The sequence below is a fragment of the Herpailurus yagouaroundi genome, unplaced genomic scaffold (assembly GCF_014898765.1).
Source record: "Herpailurus yagouaroundi ecotype Mexico unplaced genomic scaffold, PumYag 29, whole genome shotgun sequence".
Taxonomy (NCBI): Eukaryota; Metazoa; Chordata; class Mammalia; order Carnivora; family Felidae; genus Herpailurus; species Herpailurus yagouaroundi.
This window is the reverse complement of record NW_024412377.1, coordinates 61,218,762-61,231,788: the sequence shown is the minus strand read 5'-3', so window position 1 is coordinate 61,231,788 and position 13,027 is coordinate 61,218,762. Positions and strand designations below refer to the sequence as shown.

General features: G+C 35.6%; 1 protein-coding gene across 3 annotated transcripts in view; it reads right to left on the bottom strand.

The window, feature by feature from the left end:
- The window catches only part of RANBP17 (RAN binding protein 17), a 327,575-nt gene that overhangs the window by 299,518 nt on the left and 15,030 nt on the right, over nucleotides 1-13,027 (bottom strand). For all 3 annotated transcript variants that reach the window (XM_040444804.1, XM_040444813.1, XM_040444823.1), the window contains exons 4-5: nucleotides 6,871-7,037; nucleotides 3,761-3,826 (exon numbers count right to left, since the gene is read on the bottom strand). In XM_040444804.1, coding sequence (XP_040300738.1) covers nucleotides 3,761-3,826; nucleotides 6,871-7,037 — 233 coding nt within the window. The remainder of the gene's footprint in view (nucleotides 1-3,760; nucleotides 3,827-6,870; nucleotides 7,038-13,027) is intronic.

Sequence of the window (13,027 nt, the reverse complement as noted above, 5' to 3'; positions counted from 1 at the left end):
AGGTCACGATCTCGCGGTCTGTGGGTTCGAGCCCCACGTCGGGCTCTGGGCTGATGGCTCAGAGCCTGGAGCCTGTTTCCGATTCTGTGTCTCTCTCTCTCTCGGCCCCTCCCCCGTTCATGCTCTGTCTCTCTCTGTCCCAAAACTAAATAAAAAAATAAATAAATAAATAAACATTAAAATAAGTTAATAAAAAATAAATATATGGTCAAAACTATACTATTTAGTGCCATTAAATCTTCCATTTATCAAGAGCAAACAGCAAACAAAGTTGAAGTCTGATACCCACGTGATCATTAACACCATGGGCTACAGTCACTATAGCATTCCTTTTGCTATGTGATAGAAGAAAATAAACCATTTTCTTTTACTAATGCTTATAGATTTAAAAAAAAGCAGTGATCTCAAAACTGATTATCTGATACTTGCTAAGCTCCATCATACAATTTAGGCTATACTTAAATGCCACATTTACTTACAGAAACATAAAATATAACAGAAGTACAAAATGATTCCAGAAAATAGCTACTGGAATCTGTAATCAATATGCAAGGTTCAAATTAGCATTTCCAGCATTATTCCCCACTTTTCAACCAAATTTCAATCAGTTTGTCTCTCCTAAAATATTTCCCTCAATATAAAAAACCCTTTCGTTAATACAAATTAATAGTAGCATACAGTATTGGAATTTGTGAAGTCCTCTTCACATATTATTTCACTTAATTCTCAAAGTAACCTGTGAAATATGTATTATCCTCTGTTTACACATGAAAATTAAAGTTTATAGGCACATTGTCTTAGATCAACCTCTCATTACCACCGTATCTGTAACAGGAACAGAACGACCTTGGGTTTATAGAGCACTTGTATTTACCAGGCCGTAGAGCGAGAAGTTTATCTAATCTTAACAAGATCCATGGAAGGTGTCATTCTCACTTTCCAGATAGTGATATATATATATTCTGAACATCTCAAAGATGTTCAGAAATTTGTCCAAAGTAGTAAGCAACAGAGCTAAAACACAAATCCAGTCTTATTTCAATTATCTTCAAGGCCTATAAGCTTATTTTATTTGGGTTAATCATGTAGATATCCATTTTTTTGAGAAGAGGGATTGTACATCTATTTTCTACCATCTACGCCTCTACAATGTAGGCAAAGGATATTTTACTTCTTGTTGAATAACCTCCAGGAACAGTAGGAACAGTAGACTGGCTTCTAAAAACACAAGACAGTATATAATCCTCTTTTAGGAAACCTCAAGTTTAGATGTTTTTCTTTAAAAATTCCATCTTGTTATTAACACTATGAATTTACCTGGCTCACATTTAACAATGATAACACTGACTTAATTCATGCATTGCAGATCTCCCTGCTGCCTAATTCAGAAGTACTGTACCTACCAAATGCTCGCTGAAATGATAAATGCCATAAAATTAGGCTAAGTAAAATGTGTCCACAAAAGCCATATACTTTCCACAATACAAAGCCCAAATCACACTTCAGACCTTGAAGCTTTTTTCAAAAGGCACTTGGTTCTATACAAGATAAGCTTGGAACATCTTGTGTCAGAAAGTAAGAAAATATTCAAAAATGGTGAGTAAATGTCATTAGACATAGAAGCTAGCTTGAAAGGGTTCCTCCTGGCCAAATCTGGCAAAATTTGAGCATCAAACTATAATGTTAGTAACAAATTATAACCTATTACATAAAATAGGAAAACAAGAATCCATACTGATATAAATAAGTGAATAAATTAAAAGTCTGGTGAGGAATGGGTATTTTCAGAGTCTTAAAATACTTATTATTTACAAAGAACAAAAATAAACCTACAATTGGAAAAGCCTAGTAGAAACCATCTTAATCAAGTAACCAAAGTAAACATCATTAGTAATGTAACAAATCAAATCATGTGCTTCCTGACTGGAGGCAATGAGAAGATCACACACTATCATTTCTGTGATATTCCTGACCAATGCGCATAATCTGAATCTAATAATAAAGAAACATCAGGCAATCCCAAATTGAGGGACATTTCACAAAACAACTGGTCTGTAATTTTCACAAGTGTCAAGGTCATGAAAGTGAGGGAAAAAGTGAGGAATTTTTCCAGACTGATGAGGAACATGTCAAACAAATAAGGCGCACGATCCCAAACTGGTTCCTTTCTTGGACAAATGGTGAAACTCAAATAGAATACGAGGATGATAGTAATAGGCCAGTGTTAGCTTTCTGATTTTCATGGTCTTATTATAATTACATAGGAGAATGTCCTTGTATTTAGGAAATACACTCAAGTATTCAGGGATCACGTTGGAAACTTAGTATCAAATGGCTGAGAAAAATTTTCTATGTATTATACTCACAATTCTTCCATAAGTTTGAGATAATTAAAAAAAAAAAAAAACTTGGTTGCTCTTTGAATCACACTTTTATTAGAATTCTATATCACCCAGACTTGTCTCAGTAATCATCTAAACACCGTAAACCCTTACTACGAGAGCAGTCTGTAGCCCTATCATGCTATGAAGTAGGAAATGAAAAAAAAAAATTCTGGTTTTAAGATTAGCAAAAAGCTGATGGTTGTGTAAGCTACATGATGCGTACATGGGGTTGCTGTACTATTCTCTACATTCTTATGAGATAAAATATTCATACTAAAATTATTTTTAAATGTATTTTTAAAAAAGAAAGCTACAGTTCTTTAGACATATTTATAGAGCCTAATAGGATTAGCCAAAGTCCTTGTCATAACATCCCTGTTAACACAATAACTCGTTCCAGGTACTATTGTTATCTGCCCTGGAGATACATACATAGCTACTGGCATACACCCGTTAAGGCCAGAAATCTTTACATACACTAGGGTAGAGGAGTCAAGGAGTAAGTTCTGTGATAAACAAAGAGAGCACTTTAAATTTAAGATATCCATCCAGTAAAGCTAGAAACACTTTCTAATTCTGGACTGAAGTTGAAAATAGTTATTTTGGGTGATTTTTTTTTTATGCACAGGAACCATACGAACACTCCAAAGAGAGTTGGCAAGTGGTCCTGGATATGTAAGCTTTTCCTATTTATACACATACACACACTCACACACACATGCATATACACAAACACAGACTGTTCAACATGACAACAGTTTTAAAATATAAATACTACCTTCATTCCCCCTTATTTTGACATTATCCCACAAAGAACCCAACTTCTGCTTTTGTTCTGTTTAGAACTAAGTACAAAAGTGAACAGAAACAGGTGACAATGTACTCAGCTGCTGAGCTCATAAAGGCACCATTGGGGGGAGGTATAGCTTCCACAAACTCTCCTTGGTACAGGGTGAAAATCCATGCTAGCGAGTGGCAAAGTGCCAAGAGGCCTATTCTTTGAGGAGTCCTGCTGTGTACTCATTGTCAAGAATCAATTCACCAAACTATCTTTTATTTGTAAGCAAATAAGGGCCTGTTTCTCTTTATACAATTTATTTCTTATGGTTAGTATATTATTATATACAGAGGCTACAAGGACAATTCACCAACTGCCATGGAGCAAGGACCGTGTCTAATTCCCTTTTCTTTGCAGTACTTTACACTATGGCTGTTACTTTCAATAACAATAAAAATGTTCCAATACCCAATTATCCCACCAACAAAATAAATAAAAGAAAGACCATTATTCAGAGTTTTATGCCACACAAACATTTTATATGAAAGCACCAGCATTACTTAGCAAATTTCATGTCACTATTAGATGGAAGGCTTACCAGGTTCATTTCCTGAGTCAGCTCTGAAAGGATAATTACTCCTATTATGCAGTGCTCCACAGTACCCTATGGAGAAAAATAACCAAGTGTACCCTAAGTAACTGTAAACAAATAATTAAACACTGAAATATCACATTTTCTTAATAATATATCTATTGAAATATGTAGAAAAATTGCTATGAGGTTCACAAAAATAATTTCAGGTTCATTTTTTCAAGGATAAATTTAGGTATACAGAGTTGATTAAGGAAGAATGTTCACCCACCTTAGAACTGTACAATACTCAACAAAATGTTTTCAGCACCTAGGACTTATATTAAACTAAACCTTAAAATACAAGACTTTAGCTTAATACTTTCCATAAGACTGTGAATGAGCATGAACAAAAAATGTTTTTTAGTTCTATAAATTTGCTTAAAGGCTACTGAGATAGCTGCACTCAATATATAATTAATAAATAGCTTAGAAATTAATTTAAATCCCTTAATCTAATATCAGATAAGATCACTTAGGCCCTTTTCATATTATTTAACAGTGCATGTGTATGCATTTATTATGATATCTATAATGAAGGCATCTAAAGTGCCCAACGCACTGGGGTAAATACATGACTATCAATATGGAATACAGTTTCATAGCCTCTATAAAGGTTTTAATTTAATCAGCTTCCGTTTTAAGCTCAAAAACTTCCTTCAAATCAAAATTCAGATTCTACATGCACCATTACTAACAAATCACCTTATTGTAAAATCACACGAGAAGCATAAACGTAAAAAGTGTAACATCTAATTATAGGGTAATCATAAAAAAGCATTACCACAGATGACAAATTTTTCAAGTCTTAGTTTTATAGTTGGCCATTCCTTCTATTTATTATCTCAGGATAAAAAAACAAAAGAAACATCCCATAATTGTTGCATTTTAATTCTTTACGGTCCTTCACGACAATCTGCACCTTTTGAACTGAATCACAGATTTCCTGTTAGCGAATCATCCATCTTCTGTGTACACCAGGTCAAGGCTCCTCAAAGTGCTGTTCCCTGACCACCAGCTGGTCGTCTGCAAATTCCATTCTAATCCGAGAATGGCTAGGTACTGGTTCATGACCAGATAAAAGAGTTTGCACAAGAATATAAAACAGCTAAGTACCTAATAAGTACACTGCTTAGTTTAGTTGGCATATTTTTCATAGCAAGTCTTTCTCAGTGAAGGAGGTATCATGTTGATTTACATTCTGCTCCTTATCTTGTGAATCAGCAGTGTGAACAGACTGCCAAAGAGGACAGTAGGCTCTCCTGGGTATGTATATAGAAAGGAAGGCCATAAATGTTTGCAATGTGGCAGCAATAAGGCTGCAATAACAGAAAGAAGATGTACAAAACTTGAGGCCATTAAAGATTTAGCAAATTTAAAATAACTTTTAGTACAAAATTCACAGAAGCTGTTAATACCCAAAGGAACCATGTGGTACTATATTTGAATACTTAAACATTAAAGTCAATTGCCTTTCTCATGACTCAAGGTTAGGTTAAGTCCTACCCAGAAAGCAAGTGTTTTTTTGTTTTTTTGTTTTTTTTGTGATACTTTAATAAACTTGGAAGACAAAACATTTTGCTTCTTCTGGTTTTCCAAAATTGACAAAAGCACACTAAAGCTCAACTTAAGTTCAAGTTACCAGCCACTGGAAAGAGGGTTCGAGAAATGTTAGCCAACAAGAATGACTTCATTCTATTCAGTTTTCAGCCTTAATTTTTATACATATAAAAAAAAAAACAAACAATAACTCAGAAATCTTTTCTTCTCTATGTCAATGATTCTTGATAGCTGTGTGTGATCTTAGTAAATGACAAGAGAGAGCTGCTATTTTGTTAGCCAAAATTACAAGCACAACTCAACACTGAGAAACTCATTTGTCCCTGAATAAACTATCTCTCTGCCCCAGGGCTGCTCTCCGCAGGGCTAAAAGTACATTTATTTCTCTGAAGGTTTAGATGATCAAATATTTGCTAACCAGGGTTTTTAAACAATACGAATAAAAGAGAAGCAGCAGAGTCTAGTGTTTCATATTCTGAGGTTTCTAGAATTGCACTATATGGTAGAGTTACAGCTTACGCAGGGATATACTGCGTAAGAAAATCTCAGAAAGCCCAAATTGCCCCTAATTGCCAATAAACCAATACTGAACCATCTCTCAATCCAAACCGCTAGTTTTTCCTCAAGAACTGTAACAGATCACCGCTTCTGCAGCAGAGCAGCAGCTAAAGTACATTTCTCGCAATTAGGGATACTGTTTGGATGAAAAAATACGTATCTTTAAATATCTGAATCATCCTGAGCAAGGCAGGACGGTCATCCTAAGAGGTATGTGGAGACTGGAAAGAGCAGATTTATATTTCCCCTATCACACCTCAGGACATGTGATACTCTGTGGAAAGGCAAGTGGAATCACCAGCACAATTAGATTAGTGTCCTCTGGCTTATTTTTATTTTTATTTTTTGCAGTCCAAGTATCTGAATTCGCATAAGTTAAATGTGCCTATAAGTTGAATCATTTAAGCTAAAAATATTCTTGAGAAACTAATATAGCCAATGTGGTATGATGTAAACGTTAAATATATCTCTTAAGTCAGAAAACTTGTTAAAGCGCTAGCTCTATGCTTTACTAGGTCACTGTGCAACCTTATGCAATTTACTTAACTTTCCTAAGCTTCAGTTTTCTCACTGCAAATGAAACCCACTTCACAGAGATGTAATGAGCATTACATCATGTCATACATAAAAAATATTATGTTTCATGTATATATAGCACACAGACTAGCATGTTAGAAATGACAGAACATGTCTTTTTGAAATTTTCTAACTTTTGTGTATTTTCTAATTTTCTGATGGTTTCTAGTATAATTTGCATTCTTCTGGTTTGGAAATGTTATAATGGCATGATCCTCATTTACTGGCAATAAAAAAATAAAGGGCCCAGAGGATAAGCAATAAATCATAATTAATAATGGTACTGGTAGCCACAGAACAAACCATACAGCTTTAAGAAAAGAAGTTTTCTAAACCAAAAAAGCAACTTGCAATGTTCTAATAATGTAATTAGGCTTTCTTACCTGAAGGAACTTCTTCACATCAGCAATAATTTCTCTGAAGACAAACTGGTCTTTCTGAACCTCAAACCATCCCAATTTGGTGATTTTAGCAATGACTTGAATTAGAGCTTGGATAACAAAGGGCACCAGCTTGGGTTGTGATGCCACATAATTAAGAATGTAGTTTCCTGTAAGAAAATATTCTGTGATCGTTTGGATTTCTCAGTAACATAATATGAATCATGTGAAGAAAAACAGCTGGTTTTTGACAAAAAGCCAATCCCTTTCTCCAAGATACATTCTTATTTATACACTTATTTCTGCTATAATGCTGACAGTGAAAAAAGGATAGTTGCTCCAATTCGGTTTACGTATTAGGGGATAATTTGAGTATAATGAGAATGCCACTTTTGTTTTTACATGCTTTCAGGTAGAAAAAACTGCCAGGTGAATATGAAAACGGCAACCAGGCCTAATGAAGCAAACCACACGAACTGCACACTTCAAACATCTAGTAGCTAGGTCAGCTCACCTCATGTGTTATCAGCCTCATGCATCCTTCTCTGCTTTGATACTTTTCCATCTTATTTCAGATCACCTTCCTTCCCTACTTCATTATTGCTCACAACCCTTCTGAAGTCCATATCCACAAACAAGATTCAGGTCTTCAAGATAAAATGCTTGTTTATGATACTATTTAAGTATTTCTCAACCATTTAACATGTGTAAAACTCTACTACCCTTTTATTAGATTTCTTTTCTTTTAACGTATCACTGACAAAGTGCTTGAGTTTTATTTCCATATCCCACTTCTCTCATGAGCTCTGTGGCTTTATTGCATGATGATAGCATAGAATGCATGGCTAAGATGATGGCTAAGAATGCATATGTCTTGCTATAGAAAAACTGTATGCTATCCTGTTTGTGTGGCATAAAAAAATACGAATAGTATGGTATGATAAAATAAGTATGTAAGTTAAGGGAAGTATGAATAGAATAGTGAATTAATGCTTGGAACAAAGTTAATATATCAAAATCACTAGAAGTGGGTAGCAAAGTCAGCTCTGAGCTTCCTAGTGGATTGAGCAGTTGGGCTTAGGTAACAAATATACTAAAAGTCTAACAGAAAAACACAAGAAAAAAATTTTTTAAAAACAAAAGATTCCATTTCTACTTTGGCCTCAAAGGCCAGCAGGCCACTGGAGAAAAGAGTGATGAAAAGGTAAATACCCCAATATTTAACTAAAAATAGCTTTAATGGAAACAACTTCAAAATCTAAGAACACTTTCTTTTTTATTTATTTATTTATTTTTTAATTTTTTTTTTCAACGTTTATTTATTTTTGGTGGGGACAGAGAGAGACAGAGCATGAACGGGGGAGGGGCAGAGAGAGAGGGAGACACAGAATAGGAAACAGGCTCCAGGCTCTGAGCCATCAGCCCAGAGCCTGACGCGGGGCTCGAACTCACAGACCGCAAGATCGTGACCTGGCTGAAGTCGGACGCTTAACTGACTGCGCCACCCAGGCACCCCTGAGAACACTTTCAATAGTTACTCTTGACAGCTGTAGTGAGATTCTTGACACTAAAAAAAAATTCTCATGACTACCATATTTCAACCTTAATTTTTATTAACATCAAGATTATATAATTATACAAATAAAAAATTAGACATTATTTTTTTTTTAAAGCACAGATTTTCCTAGAATTTTCAGATGTTTTTCTTTGTTTTTTGCTTTGTTAGGTTTTGTTTTGTTTTTTTGGAGAGGGTATATGTGTGTGTGAGCTAGGGAGGGACAGAGGGGAAGAGAGAATCATTTTTTTTTTTTTTAGTGCTTATTTACTGAGAAAGAGAGAGAAAGAGAGAGAGAGAGAGAGAGAGAGAGAGAGAGTGTGTGTGTGTGTGTGTGTGTGTGTGTGTGTGTGTAAGCAGGAGAGGGGCAGAGAGAGAGGGAGACACAGAATCCGAAGCAGGCTCCAAGCTGTCAGCACAGAGCCTGATGCGAGGCTCAAACTCACGACCCATGAGATCATGACCTGAGCCGAAGACAGACACTTAACTGAGCCACCTGAGTGCCTCCAGATTTTCCCAGAATTAAGATAAATCAGGAAAAGGTTTTTCCTACGGATTCAAGTAATATAGATATCCTAAGCTTCATTACTTGAAATATTTATTTCAAGTAATGAAGCTTAAGAAGATGATGCTGCTTCCAGAATATTAAAAACTAATCTGGTTTATTCAGTTCCAATTATTTTTATCTTGAAAATGTTTAACCTGGAGGGGATGTAAGGAATCCATATGTGGCTAATGGCAACCACTAGAAAGATAATCTCAAAATAATAGAACAACCAAATAGGAGACAAACCACCTTCCACATGCACCAATAAACACACCCTCCCAGAACTCCCAAGTAAAGGCACTGGCTAACATGTTTATTATCTAAGACAGAAAAAAATGTAATAGACCACATTTTTGTTATTTTAGCTGAATGCTTTACAAATATCCGCATGTTATGCTTTTTACATAACCTTTAACAGTGCTCCAGTTTCGTAAGTGTCGACGATAACGACCAAGTAAAACAACACCAATCTCATCATCACCAGCCCCAGATTAACAGGGAAAAGCCATACCAAGAAGAACATGAAATCTTCAAGAAGATACCCAGGAGAATGAAATAAAACAGCTAAAAAAACCTCCCAGACAAAAGTTAATAGAGAGTTGGAAAGCTCTCTACTGGAGGCTCTTTGAGTGTCAAATACTGTGTAACAGCACCATTTAGCAATTTTGATGCATGTCAGAAGGGCTTCCTGGCAAACTCCTTATGTGGCTCTCATAGCAATGTGAAGATACTGCTATTATGCTATTATTACTATTATCTTGTTTCTTAGGTAAAAGACATGAAGGTCAGAGAGGTGAAATAACTTGTCACAGTGGCCAAACTGGGACTAAGTCAGGCTGTTTGGGTTTAAGTTTTTGTGTGTTTATTGCTTCCAAATACTGACCAAACCATATATATTACTAGTAATGAGTAACTCAAAACTGTAAGTCCAAACTTGCAAACAGTCTTTGGAGTTTACTATCATTAGACTGATGTTTTTGGTATTACACATTATGGGAATTTAATATGAAATACTACTTTTTGACTGCCTAACTGAACTCGAGTAAAAAAGAAAATGCCACAAAGTCTATCAAAAAGCATATAAAAAGAATCTAAAGGAAAAGGGGAAAGATTTGATCTCTCCTTTGGTCCCTAAGGCTAGCATCGTATTTTAGAAAAAAGTAAAAAGAGAGGGTAAATACCTCAATATTTAACCAAAAAATTCTTGATGAAAATAACTCCAAATTCTAAGAACACAAAAATCTATAAGCTGTGCCTAGAGAGTCAGCTAAGGAAATATTTGGAGAGAGAGACTACATGACACAAAAAGAAACTACCATAAGAAATCAAGATAAAACTTATGAGGTGAAGATGTGGAAAAACTGGAGCCTTCACACACCGCTGGTGAGAATGCAAAATGGTACGGGCACTTTGGAACACAGTTTAACAATTTCTTTAAAAGTGAAGCATGGGGCGCCTGGGTGGCTCAGTTGGTTAAACACGTGACTCCTGACTTCGGCTCAGGTCATGATCTTAACAGTTTGTGGTTTCAAGCCCTATGTCGGGCTCTGTGCTGACAACACAGAAACTGCTTGAGATTCTCTCTCTCTCTCTCTCTGCCTCTCCCCCACTGGCACATGTGCACACACCCTCCTCTCTCTAAAAATAAATAAGCTTCAAAAAAAAAGGGTAAGCATAAACTGGGGCTCATGGTTGGCTCAGTAGGTTGAGCATCCAACTTTGGCTCAGGTGATGATCTCACAGTTCATGAGTCTGAGCCCCCATCCGGCCCACTGGTATCCATGCAAAGCTGGCTCCGGATCCTCTGTCCCCCTCTCTCTCTGCTCTTCTCCTGCTCACACACTCTCTCTTAAAAATAAATGAACATTAAAAAGAAAAAAGAAAAGAAAAGTTAAGCATAAACTATGATGCCTGGTAGCTCAATCAGTTGAGGGTCTGACTCCTGATTTCGGCTCAGGTCATGATCTCGCAGTCATGGGATTGAGCCCCGCATTAGGCTCCACACTGAGCATGGAGTCTGCTTGAGATTCTCTCTCTCTCCCTCTGCCCCTCTCCCCTACTTGCATGTGTACTCTCTCTCTCTCTCCAAAAATAAAATAATTTTTTTAATTAAAAAACAAAAGTTAAGCATAAACTTACTTATGACCCAGCAATTCCATTCCTAAGTATCTACTCAAAAGAAAGGAAAACATATGTCCACACAAAGATTTGTATGTCAATGTTTACAACAGCATTATTCATTGTAGCCAAAAAGCAGAAACAACCCCAATGTCCATCAAGTAGTGAATGGGCAACAAAAGTTCAAATATCCGTGCAATGGAATACTACCCTACAATAAAAAGGAAAAAAAATATTGATATATGCTACAACATGGGTAAATCTCAAAAACATTTTGCTAAGTGAAAGAAGTCAAATGCATATGGTATGATTTTATTTACATGAAATGTCCACAAAAGGTGAATCTATAGAGGCAGAAATCATCTTAGTGGTTGGGGGTATAAGAGCAAGACTAAACGAGCATGAGGGATGTTTTGGGGATGACAGAAATGTTCCAATACTGAGCTGTGATGATGTTCACCCAACACTATAAATTTACTAAAAATCATTCATTATACACTTAGAACAAGTGAACTTTATGATATATAAATTACAACTCAATAAAGCTGTTTGAAGGGAAGGAAGGAAGAAGAGAGGACTATTTCATATAGGTAATTAAACTTAAGCTACACTTTAATTTGAACAGAAGACGAAAAGGACCACTTCCAGACTAGAGAAACAACATAAGAAAGGCACAAAAGCAAAAATCACATGGCACAAGGTGAAGACCTTCTGGCACAACTATCAGGCTAGTACCAATGAAGACACATGGCTACGAGAATCGTCCATTAATTAAAAGCTCATAAAGGGACTTCAGTACTAAGCTGTGGAAATGGTATTTAACTGATAGTTAAAAACAGTGTGATGAATACAGAGAACTGGCAACAGAGTTAATGTTGGAAAGTAATGAGATATATAATCTGGGACCATATCAAAAAAAACAGCATTTTTGAGATGATGTAAAGGCAATGTGACTGTTGAGGCAATTCTTCACATTTTCCGCTTTAACTGCACGCCAATTATTCTACGGACACATGTCAGACACGTCATGTCAAACATTCTAATCAACGTGCAGAAATAAGAGCAGTAAGTCAAACCAATGCAACTCATAAAGGGAACACATCATTTGTTGTTTGTGCTGTAAGTTTCTACTTTTCTCTTTTTTCCAAATTTCTTTTAAGGAGTATTCCTCTTTTTAGTTAAGTATTTATTTTAAATACTTATAAAAAATATAAGTCAAATAGACAATCTGGCAATAGGCCTGTAGCTTTTAAATAAATTGAATCCGTGAATTATTCTGCATCAGGCCCTAATGGGTTCACTGGTGGATTCTACCAAACATTTAAGAAAGAAATTGTATCAATTATCTTCAAACTCTTCCAGAAGACAGAAGCAAGAGAATTCCTCCTAACTCATTCTATGAGGCCAGCACTACCCTAATAACAAAACCAGACAAAGATGTTATAAATTAGAGACCAATATCTCTCATCAACATAAAGAAAAATCCTCAACAAAATTATTAGCAAATCGAATCTAACAATGCATAAAAAGAATTATGAACCACAACCAAGTGGGATTTCTCCCAGGTTATGCAAGTCTGGTTCAACATTTGAAAAATCAATTAACATAATCAAGAGAGTAAAGAAGAAAAATCACATGATCATATTATTAGATGTACAAAAAGCATTTAACAAAACCCAACGGCCATTTATAACAAAAACTCTCAGTAAACTAGGAACAGAGGGGAACTTTCTCAACTTGAAAAAGAACATACAAAAAAACCCTGAAGCTGATAGATAAATCAAAGAAGAATAAATGGAGAGAGATTCCACGTTCATGGGTAAGAAGGCTCAATATTGTCAAACTCTGAGTTCTTCCCAAACTGATCTGTAGATTGAATGCAATCCAAATCAAAATCCCAACAAATTATTTTGTGGGTATTTATAAAACTGATTTTAAAG